The sequence below is a fragment of the Rhinoraja longicauda genome, chromosome 1 (assembly GCF_053455715.1).
Source record: "Rhinoraja longicauda isolate Sanriku21f chromosome 1, sRhiLon1.1, whole genome shotgun sequence".
NCBI classification, from domain to species: Eukaryota; Metazoa; Chordata; class Chondrichthyes; order Rajiformes; family Arhynchobatidae; genus Rhinoraja; species Rhinoraja longicauda.
Genome location: NC_135953.1, coordinates 117,345,367 through 117,360,213, shown reverse-complemented (window position 1 = coordinate 117,360,213; position 14,847 = coordinate 117,345,367). Strand labels below are relative to the sequence as shown.

Genomic DNA, 14,847 nt, shown 5'->3' with positions numbered 1-14,847 from the left:
CTACAACAATTGTTCATCCCAGTTTGGCAAAAGAACAAACCAGTAAAGGTAGTGCATCCGTGGCTAACAAGGGAAATCAAGGATAGTATTAAAACAGAAGATGAAGCATATAAATTAGCCAGAAAAAGTATCATACCGGACGGAGGACTGGGAGAAATTCAGAGTCCAGCAGAGGAGGACAAAGAGCTTAATTAGGAAAGGGAAAATAGATTATGAGAGAAAACTGGCAGGGAACATAAAAACTGACTGCAAAAGCTTTTATAGATATGTGAAGAGAAAAAGACTAGTTAAGACAAATGTAGGTCCCTTGCAGTCGGAAACAGGTGAATTGATCATAGGGAACAAGGAGATGGCAGACCAATTTAACAACTACTTTGGTTCTGTCTTCACTAGGGAAGACATAAACAATCTGCCGGAAATAGCAGGGGACCGGGGGTCTAACGAGATGGAGGAACTGAGGGTAATCCGGGTTAGTCAGGAAGTGGTGTTAGGTAAATTAAATGGATTAAAGGCCGATAAATCCCCAGGGCCAGATAGGCTGCATCCCAGAGTGCTTAAGGAAGTAGCCTCAGAAATAGTGGATGCATTAGTGATAATTTTTCAAAACTCTTTAGATTCTGGAGTAGTTCCTGAGGATTGGAGGGTAGCTAATGTAACCCCACTTTTTAAAAAGGGAGGGAGAGAGAAAACGGGGAATTATAGACCAGTTAGCCTAACATCGGTAGTGGGGAAAATGCTAGAGTCAGTTATTAAAGATGTGATAGCATCACATTTGGAAAGTGGTGAAATCATCGGACAAAGTCAGCATGGATTTATGAAAGGCAAATCATGCCTGACGAATCTTATAGAATTTTTCGAGGATGTAACTAGTAGAGTGGATAAGGGAGAACCAGTCGATGTGTTATATCTGGACTTTCAGAAGGCCTTCGACAAGGTCCCACATAGGAGATTGGGGTACAAACTTAAAGCACACGGTATTGGGGGTTCAGTGTTGAGGTGGATAGAGAATTGGTTGGCGGACAGGAAGCAAAGAGTAGGAATAAATGGGTCCTTTTCGGAATGGCAGGCAGTGACTAGTGGGGTACCGCAAGGCTCAGTGCTGGGACCCCAGTTATTTACAATATATATTAATGATTTGGACAAGGGAATTGAATGCAATATCTATAAGTTTGCGGATGACACGAAGCTGGGTGGCAGTGTTAGCTGCGAGGAGGATGCTAGGAGGCTGCAGAGTGATTTGGATAGATTAGGAGAGTGGGCAAATGCATGGCAGATGCAATATAATGTGGATAAATGTGAGGTTATCCACTTTGGCGGCAAGAACAGGAAAGCAGAGTATTACCTGAATGGTGGCCAATTAGGAAAAGGGGAGATGCAACGTGACCTGGGTGTCATGGTGCACCAGTCATTGAAAGCAAGCGTGCAAGTGCAGCAGGCAGTGAAGAAAGCGAATGGTATGTTGGCATTCATAGCAAGAGGATTTGAGTATAGGAGCAGGGAGGTTCTGCTGCAGTTGTACAGGGCCTTGGTGAGACCGCACCTGGAGTATTGTGTACAGTTTTGGTCTCCTAATCTGAGGAAAGACATTCTAGCCTTAGAGGGAGTACAGAGAAGGTTCACCAGATTGATCCCTGGAATGGCAGGACTTTCATATGAAGAAAGACTGGATAGACTAGGCTTATACTCGCTGGAATTTAGAAGACTGAGGGGGGATCTTATTGAAACATATAAAATTCTTAAGGGGTTGGAGAGGCTAGATGCGGGAAGATTGTTCCCGATGTTGGGGAAGTCCAGAACCAGGGGTCACAGCTTAAGGATAAGGGGGAAATCTTTTAGGACCGAGATGAGAAAACATTTCTTCACACAGAGAGTGGTGAGTCTGTGGAATTCTCTGCCACAGAAGGTAGTTGAGGCCAGTTCATTGGCTATATTTAAGAGGGAGTTAGATGTGGCCCTTGTGGCTAAAGGGATCAGGGGGTATGGAGAGAAGGCAGGTACAGGTTACTGAGCTGGATGATCAGCCATGATCATATTGAATGGCGGTGCAGGCTCGAAGGGCCGAATGGCCTACTCCTGCACCTATTTTCTATGCTTCTATGCAACCGTGCAAAACTTGTTGATTTAATTAACTATACCACTAACTTCCACCCTGCCCTGAAGTTCACTTGAACTATCTCTGACAGATCCCTCCCCTTTCTTGATCTCTCTGTCTCCATTATAAGGCACAGGCTATTGACTGATGTCTATTATAAACTTACAAACCCACTAACTCCCACCCTGCCTATTGCAAAAAAGCTAATCTCTACTCTCAATTTCTCCTCTGCCGAAACTGCACCGAAGATGATCTTTCCATTCTAGAACATCGGATATGTCCTCGTACTTTAGTAAATGTGGTCCCCCCCCCGCCAAAGATGGATGCCTCACCCACTCCCCCCCCCCCCCTACACGCTGCTAAGATGCCTCCCCGACCCCATGCCAAATTAGCTTAATTACCCCTCAGTAGCATGATCAAACCTCTGCAATGAGATTGGCTCCCTTTTAGTTTAGGTACAACCCATACTTGTCGTACAAATCCCACCTACCTAGGAAGTGATGCCATTCATCCAAGTACCTGTCTGAAGAAGAGTCTCGACCCGAAACATCACCCATTCCTTCTCTCCCGAGATGCTGCCTGACCCGCTGAGTTACTCCAGCATTTTGTGTCGACCTTTGATTTAAACCAGCATCTGCAGTTTTTTCCCTACACATCCAAATACCTGAGGCCGTCCTGTAGTAGCTCTTTAGCCACAGGTTCACCCGTCCTATCCTCCCATTTCTACCTCCTCACTTGCATGTGGCACAAGGAGTAATCGTAAAATTATGACCCCACAAGTCCTGCTTTTTTAACCTACTGCTATTTTCATTAAGATCACTTGCAGGAACCTCATCCTTCGTTCTGCTTATGTTGTTAGTGAGAGAATAATTTTGTATACAAATTACCTCATTTTGATAACAGAATCCACCTGTTCTATGTCTTTTGTGACTTCTTGATATTTCGTTTTGAGTAGGAACAATGCAACCTCCGATTTACTTTTAACCTAGATCAGGTTAAAAACATTGTTGAATTTAAATTGAGAAAATGAAAGAAAAAAGCAATTTCTGCACTACCATACGATAAATAATTTCATTGACATTTCAATTCACCTATCACTACAACAGATCAAAAAAGCATGCAATTTTGTTGGCTCTCCACTCTGCACTACTTGGACAATAAGACCATGTAGGTCAGGCTGTTGTTCATGAACTATCTCTGACTATCTCTGAACTATCTGCTCAATCCTAGGTAATTTGATCCTCGACTTCCTCATAATCAGTATGGATTGGCAACAACACTTCCTCCTCTTTAACCATCAATGCAGGCATACCCCAGGCTGTGTTCTCAGTACCCTGCTCTACTCCGTCTTCAAGACTAACCAGACGCAGCTCCAATTCCATTCACCAATTACACCACCGTTATTGGATAAATAACCAATTGCAATGATTAACTCCAGGAGGGAGATCGCCAGAATAAAATCTTGCTTTCAAAGTTAGCAAGACCAAGGAATTGATTGTTGTCTTTAGGAAGGGAAAGCAGGGATCCATGAACCCGTCTTAGATGAAATGGCAATGAAGAGCGTCAGCAGCTTGAAGCTCTATACATATCTCTGAAGATCTGTCTTGGGCCTGGCACACCGATGCAAACACAGAAAAGCTCATTAGCGCCTCAAAGTAGCTAATTAGCACCTCCTTCATTCCTGGGCATTCTAGTTGCCGATCTAAGTCGTGATGCAATCAGATAGTATATCTCTATTGTACACGGATAGAGAATTCACTGACATACATAATCTCCTCAGTCTTCTAGGAAAGTACTGAGGAGATTATGTATGTCAGTGAATACTCCATGTACAGTGGAGAGCATACTATATGATTGCATCATGGCTTAGTTCAGCAATTGAAATGCCCTGAATGAAGGAGACTACAGGGAGACTGGACAATGCCCAGTCCATCATGGGTAATGATCTCCCCACCATCAAAGGCATCTAAAGGTGATGTGCCTCAAAAAGACAGCTAATATAATCAGATCCACACCATCCTGGCCACACTCTCATTTTGCTACTACTATCTGGAAAAAAGTGCAGGAGCCGTGAAACCATAACCACCAGGTTCATAAACAGCTCTTCCCAACAACTATCAGGCTCTTCAATACGCCATAACACTAACCTCACCAACTTTGACCTTCTATGGACTGTGTCTTTGGTTGCACTGCAGACTTCAATTATAGCATTATTATGTTTACCTAATAAGTTTAAGTTTGTTGTGTTACAATCATGATATATATTTATTTGTGTGTTATTGTGTTTTCAAGCCTGGTAAGCTTAAGCAAGTAAGAATTTCATTGCACTATTGCCAGTACATATGGCAATTAAACTCTTGATTCGATCCTTGGTCCTTCATATCTGATGTACAAATTTGAAGAATGATTTCCCTTTCTGTCTCTTTCCCTTCACTGTTAGGTCAGGTAGATTGCATCAATATATATATATTGTAGATGCCATTTAATAACTTTTTTATATGTTCTTTCTAATTATATATTTATTGGAATAGCATTTAAGGTGCATTTGATTAATTATTGAAAAAATTGCAAAATGGTTCAGGGTAGGGTCAATATTTTGTGGGGGGAGGAGAAGCTATTTTGTTCCAGCAGAACAGAATCTCCACTCCATCAAATCTCTTTGTCTTTTGAATCCCAATCTACACACAGATTACTTCTATATCACAATTTGAGGGGTATGACTTTACAGACCAGTGCTTTTTATTATATCAAAAAACATTCATACTTACTCTCTCATTTGTCCCGCCATCACATTGTGAACTTAACTCCTTGTTGATTATTGATTGCCCCAGATTTTTTTCTGAAAGGCTTCTTTGAATATTCCACAGTTCACCTTGGCCAAAGATACCTATAGAAAAATAAAATATTTTCCAAAATAGTACAATCCAAGTTACAACCTCACCATGCTGTGGGCATTGCTCTCCTGTCATGAGGGGGAGGGGGTATAAAATCGATCTTTCTCCATGTAAATAGGTGGTGCACCATCGGTGGACGATATCTCACCTGGAAACCATGTTTCAAACAAATTCGTTGCAGTTGGTTTTGTTTCCTTGGTAGCAATCCAATGCTTAAATAAGCATTACAGATAGACCTCTTTTGACTTATTAAAAATTATGCTTATTAAAAATGACTTTTAAATAAAAAATAGTAAAAACAACATCCTGAACATCTGCCACCAAAAAGTAAATTTATGCAGTCAGTTCATTGCTATTTATAATTTAAGCAGTTCCTGTTTGCATAAGAGTCAAGAAGTAAGAACAGGGTAATTGACAAAAACCCCAATCATTACACTAAGAAAAACCTTTTATACAGCAGAATGTGATTAAGGTCTGGCATGTAACACCAAGCATAGGAGTGGAAGGAGAATCAGTTGTATTTAAAAGGGATTAGATCAAATTTCTGAGAATCTATGGAGAGCGAGAAACTACCTGAATATCAACCTGAAATGCACCAAATAGCCTAATTCCATGTTATAATCATTGTTACTTTATGGTTTCTTGCACATGGCCAACTTTACCCATGTTGCAACTATCAATTTAAATAGATTATTTAGTTAAAAATCTGTTGAGTCTAGATAAATGCAAAAACTATATAACCTCACCAACGTAAACATAGTTTTGATATATGTTGGATTGCCAAATTTCTCTTCAACCCACTGCCATACATGTTTATGTTGAAACTAAGACAACAATCGCCTGTCAAGATAATTACTTTGATAGTGATGTACTTTCAGGACAGTTTGTGATTTCAAGACATTCAAGACTGCCATCTCTAAAATGTGGGCAATTCTTATTGCAGTAAGTGAAATAGATCTTAATAATGTTTTTTTAAGTTCCTGTGTTTCCTGCCACTTCAAGGAACAATTTTGGTTTATTTGCTACAAAGTTACATTTTCACCAAACCTCGGTGACAATTATTTAGGATCAATTTGTCTTTGGCTTGGAATAACATCAACTGACATTTATACGATTTATTTTTAAATTATTTAAAATTCAAGGAGCAATAACGGATTTAATTTGACATCCAACCAGACACAGAGATATTGAGGCCATGACCAAAAGACAGGAGGGATAGATGAGTGGTGAGTGATGGGTGTGTTTAAATATTAACTTTCAGAGAGAGCTTAGAGCCTAGGTAGAAAAAGATAGTCACGGGTAAAGTCCCAGAGGAATAGAACGTAGCCAATGTTGTTCCTTTGTTTACGAAGGGAAGTAGCGAGAATCTTGGGAATTATAGGGCAGTGAGCCTCATGTCAGTGGCAGGGAAGCTATTGAAGGAATATTCAGATAGGAGTTATTCTCATTTGGAAGAGAATATGAAATTAAGGACAGTCAGTATGGTTTTGTACATGGCAGGGAGTGACTTACTAAAGATCAAGTTTATTGAGGAGGTGACAAAGTTAATCAATGAGGTGGATGTTGTCTGCATGGAGGCCAAAATATGCCAAGTCAGAGAAAGGACAAAATTAAAGTTCTCACTGTTACAAATTCCCATCGACTGTTGAAGTCAAGATTTTAGGAAATAAAATAGACCATTACTCGCCCACTGTAATGTTTTCTGTTACGGTTGCGCAGCGGTAGAGTTGCTGCTTTACAGCGAATGCAGCGCCGGAGACTCAGGTTCGATCCTGACTACGGGTGCTGCACTGTAAGGAGTTTGTACGTTCTCCCCGTGACCTGCGTGGGTTTTCTCCGAGATCTTCGGTTTCCTCCCACACTCCAAAGACGTACAGGTATGTAGGTTAATTGGCTGGGTAAAATGTAAAAATTGTCCCTAGTGGGTGTAGGATAGTGTTAATGTACGGGGATCGCTGGGCGGCACGGACTTGGAGGGCCGAAAAGGCCTGTTTCCGGCTGTATATATATGATGATATGATATGATATGATACTCAGAAGTATGGGAGGGGGATGCAATTGATGGAGCGAGTAATTGAATAATTGAACATTAGTTATGAAAATCAAAAATAAACTAAAATAAAACAGAAACTGCTACAAAATCCCAGCAGGTCAGGCAGCACCTGCAAGACCCCTCATCAGAACATGAAACTTTTTTACTTCCCAAGGATGATCTGCTGAATGCTTTCAGCGTTTTGTGTTTTTTTAGATTCCCAGTGCATACAATTTGTCACATTTTCACTTACTTGTTGAATTCGCTGCCACCTCTCTTTCAGGAATGTCTAACCTGAATAAGGTATTTTCTGCCCTCCAGTGGGATTTCCCTACATCTCCCACCTTGCAGTGAAGGGTTTTAAACCTCAAATGTCAGCTCTGTTTCACTTCCCACACATGCAGGGTGCATCTGCTGGGCATTTCCAGCAATTTCTGTTTTTAATTGAGCATTGAATTTGATAAATGCAAACTGTTGGCTCTCTAATCTCATTTCAATGTGGAATAAGGTGCACAACATCTACACAAAGATAACCAAAAAGTGATGTTCAGAGCAAGACAGGCTTAGTTCTTCTGATGCGTACCTACAAACTCTCCTTCAACATTCCAGAGCTTCACAGTACAATCCACAGAAGATGTAAACAGTAACTGATCTTCCACCAGCCCAATACTATTATCAAAATGAGAAGGGGAAAGTTGAAAGTGACAATTTAAAATACAAGTGATTGTTGAATAGATTAAGCAAAGAGTTATATGACCATAGATAAACACAAAAAGCTGGAGTAACTCAGCGGGACAGGCGGTATCTCTGGATAGAAGGAATGGGTGATGTTTCGTGTTGAGACCCATTCCAAACCAGCATCTGCAGTTCCTTCCTACACAGATATATGACCATCATCTACCGGTGCCATTGCAGGATAACTTTCCTACGTGACTGGTCCACATTGATAAAACATTTAGTAAGAGCCTGCAATCGAATAAAATTCATATAAAGCTATAAACAATTGCATCTTGGGCAATGATCCTAAACCAAGTCAAAGTATATTTACGAAAATAATCCCAGGAATTATTGGGTTAACATATGATGAGCGTTTGACAGCACTGGGCCTGTCCTCGCTGGAGTTTAGGAGGATGAGGGGGGACTTCATTGAAACTTACCGAAGTGAATGGCCAGGATAGAGTGGACATGGAGAGGGTGTTTCCACTAATGAGAGAGCCTAGGACCATATGCCATAGCCTCAGAATAAAAGGATGTACCTTTAGAAAGGAGATGAGGAGGAATTTCTTTCGTCAGAGGGTGGTGAATTTGTGGATTTGTTTTGCCGCAAGTGCCTCTGGAGGTCAAGTCAATGGATATCTTTAAGGCAGAGATTGTCAGATTCTTGAATAGTAAGGGTGTCAGGGGGAGAAGGTAGGAGAATGGGGTTGAGAGGGAAAGATAGATCAACGATGATTGAATGGTGGAGTAGACGATGAGCCGAATGGCCTAATTCTGCACCTATAGTTTACAGATTTTTATTAGGATTTTAAACTAAAGGCAATCTTGCAAATATGTGAAATCTAAAATAACAGAAGATGCTAGTAATACTCAGCAGGACTGACAGCAAATGTGGGCTGAGAAATATAATAATAGTTTCATGTTGATAAACTTCATCAGTTAACCTGAAATATTAATTCAATTTCTCACTCCATAGTTATTGCCTGATCTGTTGAGCATTTCAAGCATTTTCAGTTTTTTATTTCTTGCATTTTTAATGTTCAATATTTCAGTACATCTTTTCGAGTCATAAAACTTCAATATTGTTAATCTAGAACAGGAGGAGTCACTTAAGGTGTATATAAAGTGTGAAGGACATGTAATACAGAGCATCTTCTCTAAGCTTCTATACTTTTGCAAAATCTTTTTTGCATCTTTATGGAATAAATGGTAGACTTTGATGGTTTCAGAAAACACTACCACAAAATGATAAGCATAGTCATGCACATTTATATTATGATTTTGGTGCTATATTCAGATAATTGGAAAAACTGAGAAGTAAACATATTTATATTTTGAGATTGTGTACTTTTCGGAACATTCATTACCACATTTATTTCTGGAACATCCAGCTTACCGTGTAACACTGCACTCGTGTGCTTTCCAACGCACCGATGCTTTACAAGAAAATTAATTTAATCAAAAGATTAGTTATTGCACGTTCAGTTTCAGTATTTTGTTGAATATAGATTTAGTACAGTATTTAATTGAACTCCATTCTTACTTTCTGGAGGATGTGTTTCTGGTCCATGAAGTGCAAAACGAAGAACATGAAAGATGTAGATATATCCACTGTGATCAGCAACACAAAGCAGCGAGCTGTCCTCACTAATTGTCATGCTAGTTACTGTAGTTCTATATGCAGACTGATAGGAATATACAAATGTTAAAATATTTCTTAACAAACCACATTTGAATTCTTTGTTACCCTAAAGTTCGCTTTTTCTGAATCGCATTGATGTGATTCCATGGATATTAAGAAACATTTCATCCCAAGTAAAAAGAGAAAGTGAAGGGAGCACTCAGCAAGTCAGGTGGCATTTATGGTAAATAAAACAGTTAATGTCTCAGGAATTACCCTAAATTCTTAGGCATTTTTCTAGTTATCACAAATGCGTCGGCTGAAGAGTTTCTGGCTCATGTTCTCCCTACATAGTCAAAGCAAGCTAAGGACATTTAGAGCACCTTTATCACTAATTGACTGTGCTTGACAAACAATTCATAGGGCATTTCAATTTGTACAGCATGTCGCACAAATTCACGCAAATTACCCAATGATCATTTAACAATATCAAAAAGCGTTAGATTTGCTGCAAGTGTTGTCAAAGATGCACTCATATATTAGCCAGTGATGACCACTTCTTAAGCCTATTTTCCTGCTTTAACTAGAATAGAGAAAGTTTAAATATGCATCTGTATCATATCTTCAGTTTCCACAGATCTTTTGCTGATGTTACAATACATTTGGTGAATTATTGTAGTGGCTCTCCCTGTGTAGCAGACCTCTGCACAAGTCTGCATGACCCATCCCCAAACACCACCTCCCCAAATGGAAAATCAGGACAGAAGGCAGCAACATAATTAGATAAAATAAATACTCAAAACTTACACACGGGAAGTAAGCCAACAGCTTTCCACCATGGAATATATTCCAAAAATGAATGCAACCTAAAATACAAATAAATCATCATGATCCAAAATGGCTACATTGACCAATGATCAAGCTATGTTAAATTAAAGTTTCTCAAAAATATAAAAACACAATTTGCGCCAAAGCACGATGTTGCAGGTCGTATTTAGCAACATATGCTTGTATGTTGTATTATGTTAAAGCTATTAAACCTATGCACTCTACTCCTTGAAACCCCTTCACTGGGAAAAGGAATCTGTGCATGCATCCTATCTATCCCCCTCATCTACGAGATCACTGCTCAGTCTCCTGCGCTCCAAAGAATAAACCTTTGGTCTGCTCAACTTTACTGTATAGCTCAGGAACTTAAGTCCTGGCAATATCCTCAATCATTGCTCATTTGTTCATTTGTTTCTCGTTGAAAGTAGCATCACAAGTACATGCTTTACAAGCAGAGAGATTGACAAAGAAGGTGTATGGTATGTTTGACTTCATCGAGTGGGGTATTTTGAATAACAATCAGGAAGGTAACAGCTTTTTAAAACTTTGGTTAGGCCGCATTGGAGAATTGTGTATAGTTCTGGTTGCTCCATTACAGGAAGAATGGGGCTTTGGAGAAGATGCAGCAGATTTTTTACCAGAATGCTCTCTGGATTAAAGGCTATTAGCTATAAGGAAAGTATTAGGAAGGAACTGCAGATGCTGGTTTAAACCAAAGATAGACACAAAATGCGGGAGTAACTCAGCGGGACAGGCAGCATCTCTGGAGAGAAAGAATGGGTGATGTTTCCGGTCGAGACCCTTCAGTCTAAAAAAGGATCTCGACATAAACGTCACCCACTCCTTCTTGCCAGAGATGCTGTTTGTCCAGCTGAGGTACTCCAGTATTTTATGTCTATCTTTAGTTATAAGGAGAGGTTGGACAAACTTGGATTGTCTTGGCTGGAGACTGATGGGAGACCGATTAGAAGTTTATAAATTTCTGAGGCAAAGATAGAGTAGACAGTCAGCATCTTTTATCCAGGATGGAAATGTCAAATACTAGAGGACATGGTTTTAAGGTGAAAATGGGTAATTTAAAGGAGATGTGCAGGCCAGGTTTTTATGCAGAGAATGGAAAGTGCCTGGAACACACTGCCAGGGGTGGTGATGGAAGCAGAAACGATAGTGACATTTAAGAGGCTTTTTTGAAAGGCACATGAATATGCAGGGAGTGAAGGAATATGGGTCATTTGCAGGCAGATCAGTTTATTCTGGCATCATGTTCAGCACAGACATCGGGGGTCATATGAATTTTAGTATTTAGATATATAGTTCTTTAGAAGTAGTTTCTTAATAATGCTTCAAAAAGTGTTACTAGATTTTATAAATATGAACATAGGATACAGAAGCAGAGGAGGTATTAAATTTAAACGAGTCAGCTATTTTATTGTTACAAGAATATGATCCCTTGGTTACGAAGGAAACAAAAATCCAGAAGCGCTTTTATTAGAATAGATCTAGAGGTGTTAATAAAAGTATTACAGTCAAAGGTTTTGAGAAGAAAAATATTTCAAAGAATACAAAGTGTCCAGGAATATTTTTGAAGCAGATCGTTGATCAAACACTAAGGTAAAATAGAATACAAAATAACTCTTGAAGGAAAATGTTTATACTTCTTTTTAATAATATTTTAAAAAGATGATTAGAATGGGACAACCATACCGTGCTAAAGAGGTGTTTGCTCATTCATCCTCTCTCCATGTTATGATGATCAGGTTTACTCATTAAAAAAATTCATAAGTTTATAAGTCATAGGAGTAGAATTAAGTCATTTGGCCCAGTGGGTTTAATCCGCCATTCAATCATGGCAGATCTATCTTTCCCTCTCAAACCCATTCCCCTTCCTTCTCCCCATAACCCTTCATATCCTTACTAATCACAAATCTGTCAATTTCTGCCTTAAAAATACACAATGACTTGACCACAGCCATCTGTTGCAATGAATTCCACAGATCCACCAAGCTCTGACTAAAGAAATTTCTCCTCATCTCCTTTCTAAAGGTACGTCCTTTTATTCTGAGGCTGTGGCCTCTGGTCGTATACATTCCCACTTGTGGAAACATCCTCTCCAGGTCTTTCACTATTCGGTAAGTTTCAATGAGGTCCCCCCCTCATTCTCCTCAGCTCCAGCGAGTACAGGCCCAGTGCTGTCAAACGCTCATCATATATTAACCCAGTGATTCCTGGGATCATTCTCCTAAACCTCCTCTGGACCCACTCTAATCCTAGCACATCCTTCCTCACATATAGGATCTAAAACTACTCACAATACTCCAAATGTGCTCTGACCAGTGCCTTATAAAGCCTCAGTATTACATCCCTGTATTTGTAGTCCTCTTGAAATAAATGCTAGCATTGTATTAGCCTTCCTTGCTGCTGATTCAACTTGCAAATTAACCTTTTGAGAATCCTCCACTAGCACTCCCAAGTCCTTTTGTACCTCCAATTTCTGAATCTTGTCCTCATTTAGAAAATAGTCTATGCCTTTATCCCCACTACAAAATGCATGACTGAACAATTTGCTATACTGTATTTCATCTGCCACTTCTTTGCCCACTCTCCCAACCTGTCCATCTGCAGAGTCCCTGCTTTCTCTATTTTACCTGCCCCTCCATCCATCTTCATATCATCCACAAACTTGGCCAGAAAGCCTTCATTTCCTCATCCAAACCATTGATATACAACGTGAAGAGTAACGGCCCCAGCACCGACTACTGCAGAACGCTGCTAGTCACGGGTGCCAACCAGAAAAAGACCACTTGATTCCCACTCTTTGCCTTCTGCCATTCAGCCAACCTTCTACCCATGCTACTATCTGCCCGTTGATACCATGGGCACTCATCTTCTTTAGCAGCCTCACGTGCAGCACCTTATCAAAGCCTTCTGAAAATCTAGGTAAACAACATCCACTGACTCTCCTTTTCGTCTATTCTGCTATCTACCAGATTTCCAACAGATTCGTCAAGCAAGATCTCCACAATAGGCTGTCTTTGGCCTATTTTATCATGTGCTTCTAAGTACTCGAAACCTTACCCTTTAGAATGGACTTTAAAATCTTGCCAACCACTGAAACTTTTTAAAATCTCTAACCTCGACGGAGATGCGATTCTTTTCATATCGTATCTCCGTCCGCACTGCGGCCTGACATCGAGGAATTGTCGGCTTTTGCTGGAGACCGACTTTGGGAGCTCCAACTGCGGGAGCCTACGGACTTACCATCACGGGGCTTGCGATCCCTGTCAGGGATCGACCTCGGAGCTCCAAGGTGCCTACGGACTTTAACATCATGGAGCTCGCGGTCCCTGGTTAGGGACCAACTTCGGGAGCTCCAAGCCGCAGGAGCTTCGACTGCCCCGATCGCGGGAGCTTAGATCGCCCCGACGTTGGATCTGTGAGCGACGGATGCAGGATCTTCGATCTACCGGACTGTGGATGGTTCGACTGCCCCGACCGCGGGAGAATAAAGAGGAAGAGCTTGGACTTTATTGCCTTCCATCACAGTGAGGAATGTGGGGAATCTGCTGTGGTGGATGTTTATGTTAACTTTTATGTAGTTGTGTGTCTAATTTGAGTTTCACTGTACCTTAATTGGTACATGTGACAATAAACTGACAATAAACTGACCTTTGAACCTTTGAAATAAGGCTAACCGGCCTATAGTTTCTTCCTTTTTGCTTCGCTGCCTTCTTGAACAGCGGAGTAACATTTGCAATTTTCCAATCCTCTGGAACCACTCCTGATTCTTTAAAAAATCACCACTAATGCCTCCGCAATCTCTAAAGCCACTAATAAAGACACTATTTTCATTCTAATTCTGAGGCCACTGAGTAAAGGTACCTTTCCCCACATCTCTTAGCACCCTATTACTTTTTTCAAGAGTTGATGATGCTGGTCAAAAATTGAAGAAGAAACATCAAATTCCAGCCTCTAAGCAGAGAAATGGCACATTTAGAAAGGTTACGCTTCATGATGATTTTATTCTACAAAACAAAATTTCAGTTTTAACCACAAAAATGTGAAAATGACGGGCTTTTCTAAGTTACAACTGAAATAGGAATATTTTGCGGTGACGATTAATCAGAATTTTTTAAACAACTATTATATGAATCAATGAAAAAAACATATAGATTTTATTAACTGAAATAAACAGTTATAGGAACTAATGATATATAACCATATAAATGTTGCTCTTTACCTCTAGGTCCACTTGCAACCAATGTTGCTGATGTTTTCTCGCATGATGCTCGTGAACTAATGCACAACAATTTATTAATACTCAAGTCCTCATCTGCAGAAATAAAAAAATTGATTACATACAATTTCTTCATTCATGCTTTTGGCTTATTCAACCAGAAAGACACAAAGTTTACATGCACTAAGGGGAAGAGTTGCCAGAGGTGTTTTTAAGGTGTGATGTCCCAGCATTTTCTTGCCCTGGAGAAGGTGGTGGTGAGCTGTCTTCTTGAACGGTGCAGTACTTGGGGTGTGGGTATTCCCACAAATTACAGAGAGTTCCAGAATTTTGACCCGGCAACGGTGAAGGAACGGTGATATATTTCCACGCCAGGATGGTTTGTGGCTTGGAAGGCAATTTCCAAGCGGTGATGTTCCCAGGCTTCTG

General features: G+C 40.2%; 1 protein-coding gene across 1 annotated transcript in view; it reads right to left on the bottom strand.

The window, feature by feature from the left end:
* The window catches only part of LOC144592845 (cilia- and flagella-associated protein 337-like), an 80,803-nt gene that overhangs the window by 1,549 nt on the left and 64,407 nt on the right, over window positions 1–14,847 (bottom strand). Inside the window, exons 19-25 of the mRNA XM_078398035.1 lie at window positions 14,422–14,514; window positions 10,164–10,222; window positions 9,279–9,420; window positions 9,132–9,171; window positions 7,602–7,687; window positions 4,861–4,979; window positions 2,980–3,077 (exon numbers count right to left, since the gene is read on the bottom strand). Coding sequence (XP_078254161.1) covers window positions 2,980–3,077; window positions 4,861–4,979; window positions 7,602–7,687; window positions 9,132–9,171; window positions 9,279–9,420; window positions 10,164–10,222; window positions 14,422–14,514 — 637 coding nt within the window. The remainder of the gene's footprint in view (window positions 1–2,979; window positions 3,078–4,860; window positions 4,980–7,601; window positions 7,688–9,131; window positions 9,172–9,278; window positions 9,421–10,163; window positions 10,223–14,421; window positions 14,515–14,847) is intronic.